This window comes from Oreochromis aureus, linkage group 6 (genome assembly GCF_013358895.1).
Source record: "Oreochromis aureus strain Israel breed Guangdong linkage group 6, ZZ_aureus, whole genome shotgun sequence".
NCBI lineage: Eukaryota > Metazoa > Chordata > Actinopteri > Cichliformes > Cichlidae > Oreochromis > Oreochromis aureus.
Window position 1 is genome coordinate 25,230,444 of NC_052947.1, and position 20,654 is coordinate 25,251,097.

General features: G+C 39.4%; 4 protein-coding genes across 4 annotated transcripts; 2 read left to right on the forward strand and 2 right to left on the reverse strand.

The window, feature by feature from the left end:
• Nucleotides 1–59: 59 nt before the first annotated feature.
• Nucleotides 60–5,525, reverse strand: LOC116321408. The gene is made up of 8 exons (XM_039614087.1): nucleotides 5,500–5,525; nucleotides 4,606–4,746; nucleotides 3,598–3,637; nucleotides 3,177–3,283; nucleotides 2,995–3,051; nucleotides 2,514–2,897; nucleotides 1,227–1,349; nucleotides 60–569 (listed from the first exon to the last, which is right to left on the reverse strand). Exons 2-8 carry the CDS (start codon nucleotides 4,744–4,746, stop codon nucleotides 525–527), a joined length of 897 nt encoding a protein of 298 aa, XP_039470021.1. The 5' UTR covers nucleotides 5,500–5,525; the 3' UTR covers nucleotides 60–524.
• Nucleotides 5,526–7,152: 1,627 nt separating this feature from the next.
• On the forward strand, nucleotides 7,153–9,281 carry LOC116321400 (heme oxygenase-like). Its single transcript, XM_031741236.2, has 6 exons — nucleotides 7,153–7,302; nucleotides 7,460–7,516; nucleotides 7,845–7,956; nucleotides 8,053–8,268; nucleotides 8,367–8,639; nucleotides 8,767–9,281. Exons 2-6 carry the CDS (start codon nucleotides 7,467–7,469, stop codon nucleotides 8,959–8,961), a joined length of 846 nt encoding a protein of 281 aa, XP_031597096.1. The 5' UTR covers nucleotides 7,153–7,302; nucleotides 7,460–7,466; the 3' UTR covers nucleotides 8,962–9,281.
• A 1,766-nt stretch (nucleotides 9,282–11,047) lies between these two features.
• rnf11a (ring finger protein 11a) lies at nucleotides 11,048–15,215 on the reverse strand. The gene is made up of 3 exons (XM_031741214.2): nucleotides 14,788–15,215; nucleotides 13,638–13,810; nucleotides 11,048–12,737 (listed from the first exon to the last, which is right to left on the reverse strand). The coding sequence occupies exons 1-3, from the start codon at nucleotides 14,902–14,904 to the stop codon at nucleotides 12,566–12,568; spliced, it is 462 nt and encodes a 153-aa protein (XP_031597074.1). The 5' UTR covers nucleotides 14,905–15,215; the 3' UTR covers nucleotides 11,048–12,565.
• Nucleotides 15,216–16,282: 1,067 nt separating this feature from the next.
• LOC116321375 (formin-like protein 14) lies at nucleotides 16,283–20,060 on the forward strand. The gene is made up of 4 exons (XM_031741205.2): nucleotides 16,283–16,373; nucleotides 18,298–18,471; nucleotides 18,554–18,700; nucleotides 18,777–20,060. Exons 1-4 carry the CDS (start codon nucleotides 16,371–16,373, stop codon nucleotides 18,846–18,848), a joined length of 396 nt encoding a protein of 131 aa, XP_031597065.1. The 5' UTR covers nucleotides 16,283–16,370; the 3' UTR covers nucleotides 18,849–20,060.
• The last annotated feature ends 594 nt before the right edge of the window (nucleotides 20,061–20,654 follow it).

Genomic DNA, 20,654 nt, shown 5'->3' on the forward strand with positions numbered 1-20,654 from the left:
TCTGCACCTCAAGAAGCTACTCTTGTTTTTTTGTTTTTTTTTGCGGGGGGCATGAAGAACTCTGACCAATATGCATTTTGTAAGAATATTTAAGTTGACTAAACATACCCATACTGTATAAACAAAACACAAGATGCTATTCATGTACATGTGATTTATTATTGAGTTACCAGGCATGTAAATATGTGATGCCTGATCTCTACTTTGAATTACCCACTACTTCTAATGTTTTTCAAGGACACAAGACATCTCTATAACTATTCAAATAATTTAAAAAGCAGAGTGTTCAAAAATCCTATCTAATCAAATAGTTAATCCAAGGCATTTAAATTGCATTTTAAACATACTTAATTAACATATGTAATTAACAAAAAAATTGTCCTTCTGAAAAAAGTTCACTTCAAAGTTCAAAGTGCAGGCAAATTCTCATAACACAAAAACTCTTACTTTTCAAGTATCAACTAACAGAAAAATGTTTTTCATGTTATCATTGCTGTGTAGAGCCAGTAGGGGTCTCCTTTTACTCACAGGCCAGGCATCACATATGCAATGTTATCCAAGGTGGAGGCCTTTAAACAAACAAAAAAAGCATTCACAAAGCAAAGAAAATCAAGGAAAGAGGAAGCAAAAATGCTGATTGCAATGATATACTAATAAAGTGCATTTAGGAGCACGTGTCCAAATAAAATAATAAAATTACCGCAAACTTGTTTAGTTTCGTTGAGTCTGTGGAATGGGATGGTTGTTTACACTGTAGCTTCAGTTGTTTGAAAACATTTCAGTTTTATTCCTTGGTATTATTTTTAACCTTTTGAAATGAGTTTTTCCCTTTTTTGATTAAATCTCTTCTGGATAAATATTTCTCTTTAGCTTAAAAGGCATTTGTTAGACCCAAATTCGAGAGGTTTAGAATTGGTATTATAGTACAAACAGTACATTTTGACAGCAGACTTGATTTGTGGAACAACAAATAAATCAATGCTGAACAATAAACACTGACAGGATAAGTACCGCTACAGTTATTGGACTTTGTCAATACCACAAGTTTCATTCATAACAGCGGCATTGTGTCAACAAAGTAAAGCATAAATCTGCAGGCATTTTTCCTTTAACAAACAATACACTGGAAGTTCACTACAATAATTTCACTAAGGTGAAAGCATGTACACAAAACAACATGTAAAGGATATGATGTGTATGCACCATAAATTGGCAGCAATGCTTACCAGTGTGTGTTGTGTGCAGCTCCTCAGCTCTGGTATGTGCATAGTGAGGCCGGTAAGTGGAGCCATAGCACACAATAGAGAGTCCAAGAGTAGAGAGAAACTACTCGACATACACACCATTTTCTGCAGAGATGCACGGAGAGCCCTGTATCACCCTTTACTGCAATGAATATGTTGCATGCTTTCCATGATTTCATAATTAACGATGATTTGATTAATGCTACCTACAGTACAGCGAGCTACTTGAGTTACTAGGCACCAAGAAGGCTGCAGCTGAAAGAATAAAAACACTAATCAAATGCTCAAAACAAACTTATCAGATTCTTTGTGATGTCAATAAGCGTGTCAAATTGTATGTCAGCATTTTTGACAGCTTGCTTTTTGGCTTCAAATATGTTTGACTCTATTAATAAAGCAGCTTTTTTCCAGTCGTGCTGACTGTGTAATGAGCAAACTTTTAATACTACATGACTGAACATTGCTTCCTCTCTCCCCCCCAAGAACACACAAAGCGCTGCTTTTGATATTTTTTCTTCCTTTGTAAAATACAGTCACTCTGCTGACAGTACACTTAATAATGGATTAATGGACTGCATTTATATAGCGCTTTTCAAGGCACCCAAAGCGCTTTACAATTCCACTATTCATTCACTCTCGCATTCACACACTGGTGGAGGCAAGCTACAGTTGTAGCCACAGCTGCCCTGGGGCAGACTGACAGAAGCGAGGCTGCCATATCACGCCATCGGCCCCTCTGGCCACCACGACCAGGACAGAGAGCCCGGGGATCGAACCGGTGACCTTCCGGTTACAGATGCGCTTCCTGAGCACGGTCGCCCACTTATCTATAATGGTGACTGCCAACATTTTTCACCCTAGGTTAACATAACAAGTTGATAACCAGCCTCATGTGACTGTTTATCCTGATTGCCAATGTTAAAATAAGTTAATCTAGATAAGGTGATACAGGCCTCTTTGAATCAGTTTGGAATATAGACAGAAAAAGATAAAGAAAGCACCACGTTGTAGGACTCTATAATGTTTTAACTCCCACCACCTATCTTGGGATACACTCCAACTATCGAGGCCTTCACAGTATCTGTTTATTTAAAATGTCTTCTATGTTTACTTCTGATTAGCAAAGATATAAAGTAGTTCTGGTTATAGGAACCAGTATAAGCGCCCCATTTCTGAATTTATACAAGTGAGACAAAGAATACATGTGAGAGAAGAACCAAAGACATGAAGTGTCTCCTAAAAATACTTTTTTTAATCCAATCTACTCACATCTGTCTCCTGGAGATGGTGTCCAATCAGGGATAACGATTCTCCCAGGAGGTGAAGGTAAGCTGCAGCACTGGCAGGATCCTGGTCAGAGCAGCAGAGACTCCTGGGGGTGGACATTAGAGGGTCTGTGGCTGAACTGGTGACACCACATATAAAACCAATGGGACTACATGCGTCAGTCATGAAGCTAGTCATAGCAGAGCTAACTGTGGAGCTGACAGTAGTAGAAATGGCTGTCAGTGAACTAGGAATGGGTGTAGAGTGACGAGGCCAGTTGGCTACTGGAGAGATAGAGGGGGTGGTAGGTCCGTTACTGGGACAATCTGGCCCATAATGCTGGCTATTAAGATACACCAAGTACTCCAACATGGGACCTGGACTCCTCTAAAAGAAAAAGAAAGGAATACAAAACGTAATGATTAGACGTGAGATTGGGAGATATACAGTACTTGGCTATAAATCATAAATTATAAAACATTACCAGGCTAATGTTTCCCTCTGCATTAAAACATGGATGCAACGAGTTTTCTTGGATATGCTAGAAAGAGAGAAGTAGCCACAAGGTTAGAAGTGAGAGGATAAAGTCCTGTTTTTTGTTTTGATAGATAAAGATTTGAAAAGCAGGTAAAAAAAAAAAATATTTGGATGTGTCTGTTCTATCACCTCTTCTCCTCTCACTGTCCATCTGTCCTGTGACACACAGACTGGATATTCATGGAGGAAATCTGAGACGTCTGCTCCATGAGGTTCGTGGTCTATACCACTATTACCTGCAATAAGGGGACAGAAGAATCATAAACAAATGCATTAACATAAAATTCCCAGGTTAAGCCAAAAGTGTAAATTTCCACGTTGTTATTTTTATACTGTTAACACGTTATGAAAAACTGTGATAATCAGGATTTTATGTGCATTACCGTGCTATAAATTCATTTCTGATGAATAATAAAGTTTGTTAAATAAAATATCCTACTTCTGCAACCTTAGACATTGTAGACACAGAGATGTCAAATAAAGTTGCATCAGAAACAAAAATATCACAGTGTAATGTACACAGCTGCTAATCTGTAAGTTTAGTCCTTACCAATAGGTGGTATGTTCTTGTTCAGGGAGCCACTTTGTTCCTGGAAAATTACAATGACTTTTAACTCATCAGGAATATCAGTATAACGCCTGAGTCACACTATAAAACAAACATAGCAGTGGTTTAAAGGTACTGGGGTGCAATGATTGTGAAATTCTGCAACAACACAAATGATTAAAATGACAATTTTGTCCATAACCAAAGTTTTTTTCTTTGTTTATTCTACATTTGTATTTGTTTATTCCCTCTTTTATACCAGCTGAGGTGAAACACTTTTTTCAACTGCTTCATTTATTGGTCACCACAGTATATGATCTGGCACCATCTCACCCTGTCTTTAGCATCCTCCTTCACTGCATCCATGAATCTTCCCTGCGGTCTTTACCTTTTCACCCTGCCTGGCAGCTCTATAGTCAATATCCTTTGTCCAGTATATCTACCATCCCTCTTCTGCACATCCAAACCATATCATCCTTGCCTCTCTTACTTTGCATTCTCTCCTTTTACCAGTCAAGCTCCCTACATTTAAAGACCCTACTCTCACCTTCACATTCAGGCCTTTCATGATTCTGAAGACTCCTTCGCCCTTCCTCTTCCCTTGTTTTCAGCCAACAGTAGCACAGTCTCCACCGCAACCCTGCTGGCCAGCAGCACCGAAGGCGGTTGTTGTTAACCCGATCTGTTATGTCAGTATAATTGATGATCTGCATGTTTGATTTGGCAAAGATTTTATACCCAATGCCCTTTCTGCCCCCCCAATTTATCTAGGCTTGGGCCCAGGCACTAACTCTAATCTGAAGGAGTATACTGGCTTGTGGTTCCCATGACTCGGTTTGAGGATGAAACAACAATTACCAAACTGTAATTAGTCTAAAAACCTAAAAGTACACAAAATTTAGCACATTTAAAATTCAAAGATGTTAAAAAGACACTGTCCCTGCAATGGAATATACACTGCACTGCAACTCGGTGCAGAAACATGATTCAAAAATCCCCAGAATAGTGCACCTGGGGAAGCATCTTGGTGCTATGCTCCTCTGGATCTGATCCTGCTTCCTCCAGGTCCTCAACATCCATCAAAAAGTCTTTGTATGACCTTTTGTTTTCTCTATGGGTGCATCCACTCACTATTTCTGCTTCACCATCCATCTAGACCAACAGAAGAGAGATCAATGATTCAGACAGCAGGAACTCTGAGCTAAAGTTGAGGCTGCTTATTCAATGACCACTTCATATACTTTCTGTCTACTGTGAGGATTTTAGGTGGAACATGCTCTGAAGTTTAGTCAGACCAAACATGAAGGCTGGATAAAGCTAATAAAAGGTTGCAGCAGCTAATAAAAGGTTTCAGCAGGGACTCGCCGTCTATCTAAGGTTTATGGGCCTAAATTGCTGAAGATAAAACATTCTCACCTGGGCGAGTAAATGAATAGCTCACCTTCAGCAGACTGCTGACTGTGCAGGGGAAATAAATTATCTAAGGCTAGGGCTAGCTAGACGCTAGTCATGTTTGCTAGCTAGTGAGGAAAACAAGTTGTTTTGAAGTCCTCTAGTTCAGCATTCATTTAATGTTTGTGATCATAGCAGTTAACCAGTGGGCTTTCTACTGTGCCCAAAACGGGGCTTTCAAAGCTTCTGGGGTTTTTATCTAAAATAAATACAAACTGATAAGACTGAGCAGAAAACAAGCTCAAACATGTCTCACATCGATGTCTGTCTTCCTTTAGTTTTGCTTCCACGTTTGACCAAAAACTATCGTTAATTCAGGAAAACTCCAACAAACTCCAGTTAAATCTCGGGCAAGCTCTATCACAGACTTCCTGTGGTAAACTCGCTGTCTTTCCTTTCGGACACGCTGTGCTGCTCAGCCGTGTACGTGTGAGGCAGAGCCTGCTGACTCACGTTAAGCGCCCGCCCTCCCTCTCTGTCGCCGCTACGCTGTGCTGAGTCACGTTAAGCCCGAGTGACGCTTTGAGATTTTATACTTCACGAGCTATTATCTCACCCTGTAGATGGCCGAGTAGATGCAGGGCAGTCTGCAGTTTAGTGACACTCATATATAATCAAGTTATGCTTTTCTATGTTATTTTTTTGTCGCTGCAGGTTATAATTACGCATTGAAATGTTTGGCCTCTTGATAAAAACAGACGTAGCGGGCTTTTTTCATCGCTTTGTCTGAACTGATTTCAAGTAGTCATGTATTTTAAAAGGCCATTTTTTTTTATTTAGGCCTTTACATAAAACGTAAAAGCACAGTCTTTTAGCCAAAGCTATATAGACACCTACCTGATTTTCATTTAAAGTGAATATATTTAATAATAATCATAATTCTTTAGAAAAGTTTAAGCATACTGCCAACCACGTAGAGGCTGGGAGTTGTTTCGCTGGAAGAGCTACTCAGAGTGAAGCGGTTTTCTGTTTCCTTTGCCTCAAGATGGCTCTATAAATAAACTCCAATTAAACTAGATTGGACAGTAGCGTGGCTCCAGTTTTGTTCCAGTAGTTTAAGACCTCTGACCTTTACTCCTTCAAGCAGCTTCTGAGGAAAATTAAAGTCGGGGACACTTTGTTGTTGCAGTAGAGCTTTGCCAGATTGCACAACCCCATGCAAAGATACAGTTCTAGGAGGGGTGTAGTAGGGTGCACTGCACCCAAAATTTAGTTTTAAATGCTCTCAGTTGTAATTTGAATAATAAATTGCCATAAAACAAACCATTGCCATGGAGTGGGGAAAACATGAGTGTGTTATGAGTGTTTGATAAAAGACAAAAGCAGTGACACTCTTTTAGTACATGACAGAAGATTTTTGCAGATTATAATCTCTTTTAGATACTTGCACTATTAGGTAATCAAGGATGAAGACTTCCCAGAAGGGTAGAGGCTGTTTAGAGGAGCATATTAGTACCCTCTGAATCAGTATGAATTGATCACATCTGTGTATAATGCTCAGATATCCACATATCTTTAGTTGCGGTTAGTTTACTAAACTTTCTGCATGTCACAGTCACTCATGGATGACATATTGTGGAAAAAATCATTTTAAAACTTTTGTTTTATTTTAAGGTAGTTACAAATAAGTTTTGGGGGCTTAACGTTTGTGTGTAAAGATGATATCAATAACTTTTTTATTACTGTTGTTTACATGGACAAAATCAACAGTATCTACTAATGTTTGTCAAAAATACTCCTCCGTTTTGTCACTGAATGTTGATAGACTTGTGTAATATGACAAACCTGTTTTTGTTTCTGATTAAATGCACAGCATTAGTCACTGTTTAAACACTTCCTCTCTCACAGCTTCGCAAACTCACACTGTCATGCTTAGCCTCAGCTCCTCCTCCCCTGTGTGGCTCTACTTTGGAATCTGGAGTTGCAGCATCATGTTTAGCGCTCAGCCCTCCCCCTGGTTTTCCAGGGAACTCCCTCCTCAGACTCTGGTAGTCCTTCCCTCAGCAGTTTTCCGTGCTATTCTCAAAGTTGCCCTATCATGTTAACTCTTAGTCCCCTCCTGCTATTGTCGCTGAAGTTGCCGTGTCATGTTTAGCCCAGTTTTTTGTTGAGGCTGAGTTCCTGTTTGTGTTGAGCTGGTGGTGGGAGGAGGAGACTGAAGCGGCTCATATAAAGAGAAGTGTGAGAGCCCGGAGAGCACACAACTGCACTGGAGATCCAGAGAGAAAGGACACAGATCAGACTTCATTCTTACTGGTGAGTCAAATGCAATATCATACTTTAAATTTAAACTTTAAACCTTTTGTAGATTTTAAATCTCTTAATCCACAGTGTTCTTACCATACATAAAAAGGATTTATGCTCTGTTAAAGTACCTTCCTGACATCTTTACTATCCTTTACTATTTTTTCAGGGGCACAATGGAAACTGAGAAGAAGACGCATACAGCAGCAGAGCAGATGACTGACAGGTTAGACTGAGCTGCTGTGATTTTTATTAAGAATCTAAATCTTCTTTTCTACTCCTTGCACATTTTTCTTTTAATGTCTTGGGATAGATTTAGTTTTCAATCAGCTCTGTGACATCCAAAAGATTTCTCCAGTAGCAGAATATGTTTGGGAAGTTTATGAGCTACATAAACATTTCTAATCACAATACGTTTTCATAATGGAAGTGTACTTCATATTTGCTCTACATGTTTTCTAATGATTACTGCTCTTAGCCTTGTGTCACAGCCTTGCTGCAATACATTAAATGTTGGCTTTTCTGTTCTAATTGTGATCAATTTCTTTTCTCAGGGACTTGTCTGAACAAATAAAAAAAGTGACCAAGGAGAGTCACGTTAGAGCAGAAAACACAGAACTGATGCTGAGCTTCCAGAGGGGAAAAGTCACGCTTCCGCAATATAAGGTAATATTAAAAAAAGGACAGCACAATTGTTTAAATAATCTTACTTTTGGGGGGTCGATACCAAGATCTAATGGCTTTGTGGCGCTTCTTCTTCAGCTCCTCCTGTGTTCACTGTATGAGATCTACCAGGCTTTGGAGGAAGAGCTGGACAGGAACTCGGACCATCCGAGCGTCGCACCTATTTACTTTCCTGCTGAACTGGCCAGGCTGAAGTCCATTGAAAAAGATCTGGAATACTTCTATGGTCAGGACTGGAGAGAGAAGATTGTCATTCCTGCGGCCACTAAAAGATACAGCCACAGGCTCAGACAGGTATGTTTTATTTAATCTTCCATGAATCACATGCATGTTTCTATCTCTGCTAGGCGATGGTCAATTAACGCTCTTCATAACTCCATTACCATTTTTAGATTGGCAAAGAAAACCCTGAATTCCTGCTTGCCCATGCTTATACCCGGTATCTGGGTGACCTGTCCGGGGGACAGGTTCTTGGTCGGATCGCTCAGAAGTCCATGGATCTGAAAAATGGTGATGGTCTCTCCTTCTTTGCCTTCCCTGGGGTGTCCAGCCCCAACCTGTTCAAACAGCTCTATCGCAGCCGAATGAACAGTGTAGAGCTGACAGAGGAGGAGAGGAACGGTGTGCTGGAGGAGGCTGTCAGAGCCTTTGAGTTCAACATTCAGGTAAGAAGGTGTGACCGTAAAGCAAAAGTGCCACTCAGAGGGCAGCTGAACCTTAGATTAGCTCCATCTTACACTTACTGATATTTAGCTACAGCAGCTGATAGATGCTCTGTTGTTTGTGTTACAGGTCTTTGAAGATTTACAGAAGATGCTGACTGTCTCTGACAACACCCTGCAGAGCTCTATGACACAGTCCAAGCCAGTAAAGGCGAACACACTCCACATGTCAGGAAACGGCATTTACACTTCCTCGCTGTTCAGGATGGTCCTGGGACTGTTTGTGGCTCTGGCTACTGTCAGTGTGGGAATGTACGCTTTATAGAAAGAAACTCAAGAAATACTGCGCAATGAAGTGTTGCTGTTGAAGTTTGAAATCTTTGCTTTGGTACTGTAAACCTAAAAGCAGAAAAATCCCCACCTGATTATAACTGTAAGATTTTAAAAACATGTACAGATCACAAAACACTGTGTAACATTTGTGTAATTTATCCATAAGAACCACTCACACACACACACGTGCAATAAGTGTAATAGACTCTGAATCTGTTGCACTGATATCCAGTGTGGTTGAAAATGTGCAATATGTGTGCTTTAAATACTGTAAATATATATGAACCTTTTAATAAAATATTCTGAAACTATCTCTATCGTACTGTATCGTGAAATTTTTCTCCTTTAGTACAGTGACATGAAGTTCATTCTAGTAATGAGCATTACTCTGCTGATGTTGAGGGTCCAGCTGGTGGACATGTCCACTAATGTTCTGGCACCCGACTACATGCCTGCTGTTCATTTGGCTCTTAGTCATACAAGACTTTGGATGCGGGGAGCAAGTCCTTTTTATATGATTTAAACACTAAATAAACTCACTTGCTGGCAAGCCACCTACAGCACGCTTAACTGTTTTTGCCTCCATCAGGCTAACATCTGCTTAACAAATGTTACAAGCTAAAAAAAAAAATCTTGTTTCAATTTTACTCAGCCCAAAGTGATATGTTTAAACTGTTTGTTTAAAACATAAATAATTTTGCCTGATAACGATTAAACAAAATCATCTTTTTTAAAGCGATCCTGAGTGATAGATTTCTAGACTTTCTAAAGGTGTTTCAGCGTTTTTCTTTGGACATTGGCTGCAGTCCAGTTTTCATACCCAAATAGTTTCTTTTTGATCCATGGATCATTCAACCAGGTGACTAACTAACAAACCAGTTTTGTGTCTATATGTAAAGACAACTTAATAAAGAAACCAATTTGTTCCCATTTCCGTAAAAGAAAACTTGATGTATCTCAGCATGGTGTGAAATGTGTCTATAAACAATGTGAGGAAATGAGACAAGTGGAAGACAAAAGAAGAAATAGCATGATTAAAAAAAAACTATCTGCAGCAAATGAACAGCATATAAATGTCATGTCCTTAAGAAACAGGAAGAAGCTCAAGCAGACCTAAAATAGGGCATAAGAGATATATGGTCTCAGTGCAAGGGTGGCTGTGAAGGAGCCATTCTTAAGGAAGCATAACAAAGTGAAAAGACTGAGGTAAGTCAAAGTACAAAAAAACTGGAATGACAATCAGTAGCGATCAGGTTTTAAGAAGTGATGAGTGATCACTGGTGCTCTGTCACGGTTTGGGGCTACATTTCAACCAGTGGCGTTGAGGATCTTGTGAAAACCGATGAATTTATGAACACAGCAAAGTGCTGTCAGATGTTGATCTGCCATGTAATACTACCTGAAAAGCATCTAATTGGCAACGGCTTCAGATCTTTGAACATCCTTCAAGAAGCCTAGAGAACTATTCCTGAAGACTATGAGAAATGACAAGATATTTGAGTTCAGATTATGTTGAAGAATAAAGGTGATCATACCAATATTAACTTCCAAGCTCATAATAATTGTACTGACGGTTTCTATCTGACTGTACTTGATTTGCAGTTATGTTTGTATTTTCTTAGAAAAACAGGAAATGCACAAAGTAATGAGGGCTGACTCATTCTGAGCGGTGACACTGACGACACATTCTTTGAAGCTTTTCATGTAAAGGCGTAGACAGCCAACCCACTTCAGGGATTAACTGTCAAGTCTTAACAGCTTGAGCACTTGGTGTTAGAGTTGCACACTGTCTATACTCAGTGGGCTTAACTGTTATCAATACAAATCAGTCGTTGGTGGAAACAAATTATTTTAGTGCTCAGTTAAACACAGAAGACTATAATGCAGTCATATGCAATGGTGTTTGAGATAAATACATGCTTTGTTCTTTAAGGAATCTAAAGATTTAAATAAAATATAATAAATGAAAGTCAGTTTTGTCTGTTCCTTAAGTTCTAACCCACTATCCTCTCCAGCTGAGAGGTTGAGAATGTGTTTCAATACAATATTTAATGCAGAAACAAAACATCACACTTGTATAAGATTTGGTATCCACTTTTATTGTGGTTTCATGGATTTCCTAAAACCTGTGCACTTGTAGCACAAGTCATAAATTAAAAGACAGAATGACTGTTGATTGTTAACAGCAGCCAGATCACATTTCTGGCTTCATCCTGGGCCTGTTTCATTGTGACACAAATCACTACATTGCTGGTATCTGCCTCCTCCTAGAGGACAACTAAAGAAAAACAAAAGTAATGTCATAAATGATTGTACTTCACAGGAAATTGGCTTACCTCAACCTTAAAAGGCACAGTATGTGCACAGTAAATCACAAATTTCCTTTTACAGTCATACTGTCAATGTTTAACAACTGAAATCATGCTTTACATTGAAGATACATTCCTTTCTACTGCTGTAGCTTCTGTTTTTGCCATTTCACATCTTTGTGCATTATGCAACAATAACTGACAGCACGTCCAACACCAAAAGCATAAAAATCACATTCCATTACCAGACCCAGAAGCTTTAGAAATGCATCACTTGCTCATGTAGAAGGCATTCGACGCACAATCCAAAAGCTTCAAACAAGAAAAGGAGCGGAAACTACATTACATTTTACAACTGGGGGGGTTAACTCACAATGTTAGCTTGACATGATGATCTTTATCCAACATCCCCTTAAAATGCAAACATACACACATAGAAAAAAAACGCCATTATCGAAATCTACAAGCTACACAGTATCAGGTGACAGACATCTTATCTCAAGGTGCTTTAAGGGTGATTGCACGGTATATTGTGTCTTTGTTATTGACTGTAAAGGACAAACTAAGGGTTGAGAGCACAAACTTAAGGCAAAGCAAAAGCTGAGGATTCATCTTGTGGGAAAGCATCAGAAACATTCACATATAGTCAAAGCAGCTAAAATAAAACTGGAGTAATCTTCAAAATATGCTGAAAAGCTGAACTGACACCATTTTATCTCATGGCATAGCTTCAGGAAAGTGTGATTTAAGTTTTATGTATACTGATGTATGCTTTTCAGTTTTTCAGTAGAGAGTATTGTGTTTCGGTGACATTCAAGACCACAAGTTTACTTGGAGAGTGCAGTTACTTCACTTCATGTGTTCACTGGAAATTCTGACAATGATTCCCACTTGATCAAAACAATTATGCATTTCCTCCATTTAGAGAACATGTTACACATCACACACACCTTGAAAGAGGGTGCAAATTACACAAAGGCAAAAATAAGTGTAAGTCATATGAAAGTGAAATTACTTTGCAGTAATATTTTGCTACTTGTACAGCTCCTTCATTTGTTTTATTTGGCACATCTTCCTTCTGCCAAAGCATGCTTTCCAAGTCTGACTAGGTGCGTTTCAGGCCTACAGAATGTGCTGTAGGACACAGTTGTTTACTTGTGTGTATTAACAAGCACCCAACAAACATCTGCATCATGCCACATCCCCTCATCTATCTGTTGGAACAGCTATGACAGTTTTGGCTAAAAAGGTGCATTACTTTTAGGCAGAAGCAGCCATCAGGGCCGCTCAGTTGGTTTCGTAAGTAGACAGCAGGGCGGCATCTACGGGCTCCATGCAGGAGGGGCAGGTGAAGGAACGCATCAGCCATGGGTCGATGCAGTCCACGTGGTAGATGTGAAGGCAGGGCAAGAACCGAATGGGGTCGCCATATTCAAAATCCAACATGCAGATCACACATCTGGAGGGGAAAAAGGAGATAAGATTTACAAATACCACCAGACTTTGATATATTACAAAAAAGCATCTCAAAACACAATCAATAACTCATATGATAACTCATCTTCTGTGCTGTGCCATCGGCTTAGCCAGAGGTAGTTTTGTTTCCCCAATGTATAAATCACGGAAATCCTCCTGGCACTTAACAACTTATACTATATTACTCTGTTTGTGCCGGGGGACCCAGAAGCGCTAACTCGTCACGCCAGGACTCAGCAGTCTATTTACACTTACAGGCCAGTGGCCTCTCTTTCAATGATGGGGATGTATACATCCCGGAGAGGGAGGAACGCTAGTTTGCGAGAGGAGTCAAGGAGGCCATTTATGTGAAAAGGGAAAGACCTAAGGGTATATTTTTTACCATCTTACACTGCTGTGATTGCTGCAATACCCCAACTCTCTGTGAATGGTACTCATGGCCATTGATCATGACATTTGCATATTAATGACCATGAAACTGACCTCGCAGGCACTGTTAGACAGTGGTGCTGGTTTCACTCATTATGCCAAGGTACTGTTTACAAGGTTGGGAAAACCTGCAGTCAGCTGAGACTGAACAAGTCACTTAGATGAGTGACGAAATGTTTCTCTCACCGAAAACGCTACGTCAACATGAACAGAATCAACTTTTTGGGATTTCATTACCTGGATGATTGAGCATGCATCAAGATGTGAAAGCTTTGTGTTTTTAGACAGTGGAACTATTCAAAGATTTCTGAATAAACTATTAGTAACTGCTTTTCACAAATTATTGAATTCTTAAAGGATCAAATGGGGGGAAAAATCAAAGCAATATGTAAGTTGAAAGAAATATTATGAGTTTTAGTGCCTGTTAATGAGAGTGCCACCATTTAAAACTCACTCTTTAACTTTTTTCTCAGAGGGGTCAGAGCCTGGATCAAAGATGCCTTTGGGAAGATGGTGGATGAGTCCTATGCGCTGTGCAATGCGGACTTGCTCCTCCTCAGTCAGCTGACTGGCCAGACGGCTCTCACCTGGGGTGGGATGGTACACTGGCACAGCCTGAGTGTGCTCCTTGAAATAAATGAAAAGACAACTTGTGTCATCTTTGAAAGGGTGATTTGACATTTCCAGTGGCATCAGAACACCTGGGACCAGATAAAGATATTTTATTTATTTCCCTGTGTTTCCATATGTTTCTAAATAACCTTCATCTTAATCTTCATTTGACATTCCTTATGCTTTAGATTTCCAAGACTGAAACACTCAGAAACAGACGTACGGCAAAAGCAAATTTTGTCTCTACAGGTGTAATCTAAATGAATGTACCCTCTAGCGCCGATTATTGGACTGCAAGCTAACCATCTTTACAATTTTGAGGGCCAAAAAATACATATATGCTCACCAGTCACTTTATGAGGTACACCTGTTCAACTGTTCATTAACCCTAATAAAGTCTCTAGTGAGTGTATGTTTCAAGCAATATAATGTGCTTGCATAATTTCTTGATTTTCAGGTCCACTATTAGGACACAGGTTGTGTTGAGCCAAACACTAAAAAAAAAAAAAAAAGTCATTTTTTTAGTGTTTTAATCTTTACTTGTTTATAAAGTTAAATGTTAAAAACCCCTAAATACATTTAGACAAGTTTCATCCTGCCTTATATAACGGTGGGGCAAAGGTTTGTACCGTCACAGCAAGACGTTCCTGGTTTTCTTCATAACCTGGTGACATGAACTAGATAAAACTCCGAGTGCTTAGTAACAGTAAGAAAGCACTATGCAAACGCTATTTCAAAGGTCCAAATTGGGTACAACTTTACACCTTCCGCATATATAGTACCAGAAGTTCAAGACTTGCAACTGTATTGTGTAAATCAAAAGCATACAGTAACTTTAAGGTGTGTACCACTAATCCTACAATAAAGGTATTTAATTTCTTGATGAATACTTAGAAGATTTATCAGAGTTTTCAGTATCTTAATGACTGATTTAGACTTAAGGGTAGGGTCATTAAAGTGGCATCCTCTGGACTCCCCGGGCTATATTTCACCTGAGACCCGGGCTGCTCTTGGTATGGCGGCGGGGGCTCTCCGGGCAGGCTGCCTCCCTCGGAGTCGTTCAGCAGCGACAGGTCATCCGCACCTTGTGAAAATAGACAGTTCCCCATTGAAATGAGACCACCATGAGAGTGTCACTTCTTTCCAATGCTGACAGACTCGGCTCTCTGTCTAAGGAGCTCTGGCTAAACGTTAGCTTGGCTAGCTTTTAGCTGACAGCTGTCATTCCGCGAGGAGCCTTATTTACGGAGAAGCGCCGGAGCTCGTTCGGACGCGATAAACGCCCAACACTGAGCGACACCGTGGCTTTAATAACAACTGGTGACACAAATTTTAACTGTATCAGCGACAACAATTCTGTGTGTCCGACCGTACGCTGTGTTTACAAGAAATACGAGCCGGAAATATATCACCAGGAAGTTTTCTAAACCAACTTCCGATAAAAGCTTCCGGTAAGACCTTCAAATTAAAAGTCGAGATGCGAGCTTTGCTTTAAGGTCAGAAGGAGAAGTATAGACAAGGTCAGAAGGAGTTGCACTGTGTCTTTGTGAATCTACAGAAAGCATATGAAAGCATATGAAGTCAAGAGTGGCAGAGAAGTATGTGAGGGTGGTGTAGGACATGGATGAGGACACTGGTGAGGTGTGCAGTAGGAGCGATGTCAAAGTTTAAGGTTAGAGTGGGATTGCATCTGTGATCTGAATCCTTTCTTGTTTACGGTGGTGATGGACATGTTGACAGATGAGGTCAGGTAGGAGTCTCTGTGTACTATGATGTTTGCACGCGACATGATCTCTAGTGACAGTAGGGAGCGAGTGAAAGAGAGCCCGAGAGGTGGGGGTATACATTAAAGAGAAGCCAGACAGAATACATTCGTGCTAATAAGAGGCAAACAGGTGGAAAGGTGAACATGCAAGGAGCAGAGGTAGTAAAGGTAGTTGAGATACCCGGGGGATCATCCAAAGCAGTGGTCAGTGCACAGGAGAGGGAAGAAGATTGCACGGGCAGAGTGGGGCAGGTGAAGATGATTTTCAGGGTGATTTGTAGCAGAAGAATTGCAGCAAAGTAAAATGAAAGGGAAGGCAGTGATACATATCTTAGAAATGGTAGCACTAACAAAAAGACAGGAGGCTGAAGTGGAAGTGGCAGAGCTGAAGATCTAATGCACAGAACACAGTGCAATAGTTACACCCTTTTGTACATGCTCTACAGTGAGAATAACAAATAACATAGTTTTACAATTTAGAGTAAAATATCAATCATAAATATTTCATCTGTGTAATATATTAGAGCTATTTCTTATATTTTGCAAACTTTGTAATATATTACATTATTTAATTTAGTTCAGTCTGTTACTGTTCGTGTTGGCTTGGAGCACTGTAACCACATAATGTCCTTAGCGATTAATAAAGTATTCTGATTCTGATATAACTGTATTGCGTGAAAAAAAACAAAAAACAATAAAACGCTTTTATTTGGAAAGGGCATATTTCATATATATTGGTTCCTGTCAACTGAAGGCGAAGAGGGAAAGTTCGTCTCAATTTTTAACCTTCTCGTGATAAAGAGCTGGCCAATGGTAAGCCACAGACACATCTTTCTTTAACCAGTTAACAAGCTGAACTTTTATTTAGGTCTATATTTTATCGCAAAACATAAGCTTTGCGTATAAATCAAAACCTGCTATTATCTGGATTGATGTTTGAAACGAATGGACATTTCAGGACGAAGGTTCCCGTTAGCCGATGGGGTAGACAACAACAAAGCTACCAAACAACAACAACAAAAACACATTAAATTCTGCTCTACATGACTGGACTCAATCGATTTTACAAGTTGATTTCTTTTGCGGTTTAAAATAGGCGTTTGAGGTGTTGTACGCGAGCAGCACATTATGGCCGGGCAATCTGCGACATCATCCCCAATAATCTGGGGACGATGGGACAACACCCTGGGTTTAATGTGCCTCCGTTACAGTACGGTATGGCCACCATATACACTCCATATTGCGTGCTGTATGTGGCCCAAACACATAAAACACAGCTACACACGGGGAGCTGGTTTCTCTCAGCTGTGGCAGAGAGTGGGCTAAACCCCGAGAGTAATGTGTTCACACCCCGTGTGTTCATACACGAAGCCACTTTGCCCTCTGTTATGGGCGTACATTAATGCCATCTGAGCCATTTTCATTCAATTTCATTTTGCTTTGTTAAATTAATTGATCTATTTTACTCTATAGAGACAATTTATTGCGTTATATTTCATTTTTACAGAAGTTTTTTATTGTAGTTCATTTAGATTTTTATGCATTGAGTTTATCGGATTATATTGAGCTTTACGCATGTCTTTGAGCTCTATGTAGATTTTTTTCCTTTATGAGTTCCTTTATTTTGATTTATCTTTGTGTGTGCGTGCGTGTTATTTTCATTTTGTGTTGTTTTGTATCATATTGTGTTATTGTCTTCTATTTTGAGTGGATGGAGTTATTTTACTTTATTTAAGGTATTATTTTCGGTAGCACTTTATAATAATAAGTGCTTAATTCATCATTTATATAGCATTACTCCTCCTTAGTATGCAATTTTTAAACACCGATACATTATTATGATTATGATTATGATCGTGATTATTACTAGCATTCATTTAGTAGCAGTAGCTTTACATAGTTAGACCATGTATAGCAGTGATAGTTGTATATGGTGTAACAACATCAGATCAGGAAGATTAGGAAGGCACGTAGGCTGATGTTCATTTTTTCTGATTTTTCATATGACTTTTGTCATGTGACTTTGTCTTTCATTTAGTACAGCCTCTTGTTTTGCCCAACTCTTGTTCTTCAATAAATGCCAGGCAAATGGATGATAAGCTGCTATATGCTGCCCTTTTTTGTTGTTGTTGTTGTTTTGCATAGGGTTTCCACTCCTTTTGTCCCAGATGTGTCAAAGTGCACATTTTTAAGTGCTGTTTGATATAAAAAGAAACAAAAATCAAGAGAACAGGTGTGGATTTTATTTCCTTGCCCTCTTACTTGTGAAACAACCTTTATAATGGACTCAAAGTCAAATACTTTCCTTTTGTTTTTTATTTTTTTTATTGCATCCATACAAATATTTTTACCCAACTAAGCTCAAATTTAGATTACCATAATTATTGAATATGCCACACTAAGGTCTGTTCTTCAGAATATGACTAACCCAAACAATATCCATTGTTAAGTTGTGCAGTTGTTCTTGGTGATTGAATGCATATCAGTTCTGTAAGTGTTGGGAATGAAATAAACAATATTTAAAGAAGCCTTATTGCCCATTATACATCGTTCCTGTCATAAGAAATTCCTAAACTACCAGAAATGTATTGAGATCTGAAATCATTGTCAGTAGTGGCAGCTTTGGCCCTGAATGGTAGCAGAGACCCACTGATGCTGTTGTGGTAACTCGACTCATGTTACAGAATTGCCTGTCTGCACATCAGACTGTCTCTAATGGCACTCTTCATTCATTTAGGCCTCGGTTCAGCCACCCCCTCCACCCCCTCCACCCCCTCCACCTGTCACTTTGTCTTCTGAAAAGCAGCATTCTCTACCTTCACCGTGCCCCCAGCATGCTGCAATACCAATACCTCCTGAATATCCTCCAGTTCAGGAGACAAGTGGATCATCACAGGCAAATGTCTCAGAGGTAAATGTCTCCCCCACAGTCTGTGGTTATACTGACATGAGACGCTTCAAAAAGTTTCATGATTTAATCTCTCAACATCCAGAATGGATCATCTCCACCCATGCAAAATGGATTACAGTTTCCACCATCGCAAGACAGTACAGGGCCTGAGCTGTCAGATGGTGATGAAGAAAAGAAACACCTCCCAGTGCAGGAAACAGACCCTGCACCGCAGACGTTAGCCCAACAGGTCGGTCGTCTCTGAGCAGAAACTTAAAAACTGCTTTTCATTATTAAAAAGACTAATTGGTTTCCATCTTCTTCAGACTTCTGGATCCAGGGTGCCCGATGAAGCTGACGCTCAGGCAGGTGAGAATGGAGAGGAGCCCATGCCCTGAGGAGCTTCAGTTACTTGCGGATACTTGAAATTTCAAGCAGTTGGGATCATTTGAATATCATTATATTGCAGCAAATTTCTACTTTGTGTTTTTAGTTTTAGCTGTGCTCTACGAAGCGCTTTGCTATGTGTTTCTCATTCAGTCACAAAAACGTGTACGTCATGAAGTTTATGCCTTGCTTATGGAATTTGCACATAGTTGAACTACTAACCCTGCTATTAGAGACAATCCACTTACCTACCTTAGCCACTCCTGAACAAGCCAAAGTACATTAAAATCATTAAAGTATCTCGGTGACCTTGACCTCAAGGTCAGAGGTCAAGTTTTCTGAAAATATAATAACCCAAGAAAAAAGTCATTATTTTCAAATTTATACTATAGGTGCATCTACTAGGAGGCTGAGGGTAGCATTAGTGGCCATAAGTATTTTTTCCATTATTTTTTATTTATTGAATTTGAGGAAAGAAAATGTGAAACTTTTTCCCCAGTTTACATTTCACAGGCAGGGATTTATTATTGGTTGAAGTAAGGAAGATATTTTGAAACTTGAACAAATTGATACCAAATCATAGGACTTTATGATTAATAATTCTAAAGTCATTTTAATTTATTTATGATCTTCAATCTTAAATCTTTGAAGTGATCAAACAGTCATCTGATGCCTCATGCTCTTTGGCACTCTAACCGGTATTAAGTGCACTATTGCGCCTTAGATGGATGCCATGTGGGGAAAAGAAAAAAGCCCACCAGCACATGCACTTTGTCAGAAATTTTGTAATGTGGTTCTTGAATATACCTCAGTGATGTTTTATTTCTGGTTTACTTTAATTTGTCTTAACTCTAATTTCGTAGCTCATGACTTACCCTTAAACACAGGACCATACTGCACATACTTAGTGTGAACACTCATTTGTAAAAAGTCATGACCGTGCAGAGTATTAACCGACAACAATGTTCTGCTCAAAAATAGTATTTAAAAACTCATTTTGGTCTTCTAATTAAATTATTGTCATTTCTTTTTATCTGTTTGTATCAGTGTGGTTAACGTAATGTTTAATGTGCTAATGTGCTTACTGCTGGCTGGACATGAATCCTTTCCTGGAGTATGAGCTCTTAGTTCAGAATACTTAAGTCAAACTTGCAGCTGCAGTGCTTGAAACCTGTAAATGTATCTTTTTTAAAAAAAAAAAATTTAAACACTGCTGAACCAAATATTGTCCTTTTTTTTGTCACTTGCCCAATTTTTTTAAAAATGAAACTTTTTCTTGTTTTGAACACTTGCATTACTGTTTTTAAAGGAAGGCTTGACAGTGTTTGGTGAGTTCCATAATGCAGCGGTCCCCAACCCCCGGTCCGTGAGTCATTTGGTACTGGGCCAGGAGAGTTAAAGCTCGGGTGTGAAATGTATGGTTTTCAGGGTTTTCATCGTTAATTCGGTTTCCCTGGGTCTTTTCCCGTGTTGTAGTTGTGTCTTATTTTCAAAGAAATATTTACGCATTACCATAGCGACCAGAGAGCATTAAGGGGCAGAGAGGAGGATGTTACTCTCAAAGTTGTTGGCGCATTTCAGGAGGACGTTGCTAATAAAGTTACAAAATTACAGAGTGAATTTATGTTTATTATCATATTTACAAAATACCACAGTTTTTTTCTTGGTCGTATCATTTTATTTTGTTGTATTTATCCACGACACCTTAAAGGCCGGTCTGTGAAAATATTGTCTGACATTAAACCAGTCCGTTGCGCAAAATAGGTTGGGGACCACTGCTTTAATGAATGCAACAAAGAGCCTGCAGGCCCTGCTAG

Bases quoted from the DNA above. Each gene is read 5' to 3' on its own strand.
- LOC116321408 (XM_039614087.1), bottom strand. From the start codon at position 4,746: ATGGATGGTGAAGCAGAAATAGTGAGTGGATGCACCCATAGAGAAAAC. The intron at 3,052-3,176 runs GTGATAGAACAG...CTCTCTTTCTAG, and splicing joins GGACAGTGAGAGGAGAAGAG to CATATCCAAGAAAACTCGTT. The intron at 2,898-2,994 runs GTAATGTTTTAT...TTTTTCTTTTAG, and splicing joins CAGAGGGAAACATTAGCCTG to AGGAGTCCAGGTCCCATGTT.
- LOC116321400 (XM_031741236.2), top strand. From the start codon at position 7,467: ATGGAAACTGAGAAGAAGACGCATACAGCAGCAGAGCAGATGACTGAC. The intron at 8,269-8,366 runs GTATGTTTTATT...TACCATTTTTAG, and splicing joins ACAGCCACAGGCTCAGACAG to ATTGGCAAAGAAAACCCTGA. The intron at 8,640-8,766 runs GTAAGAAGGTGT...TTTGTGTTACAG, and splicing joins CCTTTGAGTTCAACATTCAG to GTCTTTGAAGATTTACAGAA.
- rnf11a (XM_031741214.2), bottom strand. From the start codon at position 14,904: ATGGGGAACTGTCTATTTTCACAAGGTGCGGATGACCTGTCGCTGCTG. The intron at 13,811-14,787 runs GTGAAATATAGC...ATTTATTTCAAG, and splicing joins AAGAGCAGCCCGGGTCTCAG to GAGCACACTCAGGCTGTGCC. The intron at 12,738-13,637 runs GTGAGTTTTAAA...TTTCCCCTCCAG, and splicing joins TCTGAGAAAAAAGTTAAAGA to ATGTGTGATCTGCATGTTGG.
- LOC116321375 (XM_031741205.2), top strand. The intron at 18,472-18,553 runs GTAAATGTCTCC...CTCAACATCCAG, and splicing joins CACAGGCAAATGTCTCAGAG to AATGGATCATCTCCACCCAT. The intron at 18,701-18,776 runs GTCGGTCGTCTC...CATCTTCTTCAG, and splicing joins CGCAGACGTTAGCCCAACAG to ACTTCTGGATCCAGGGTGCC.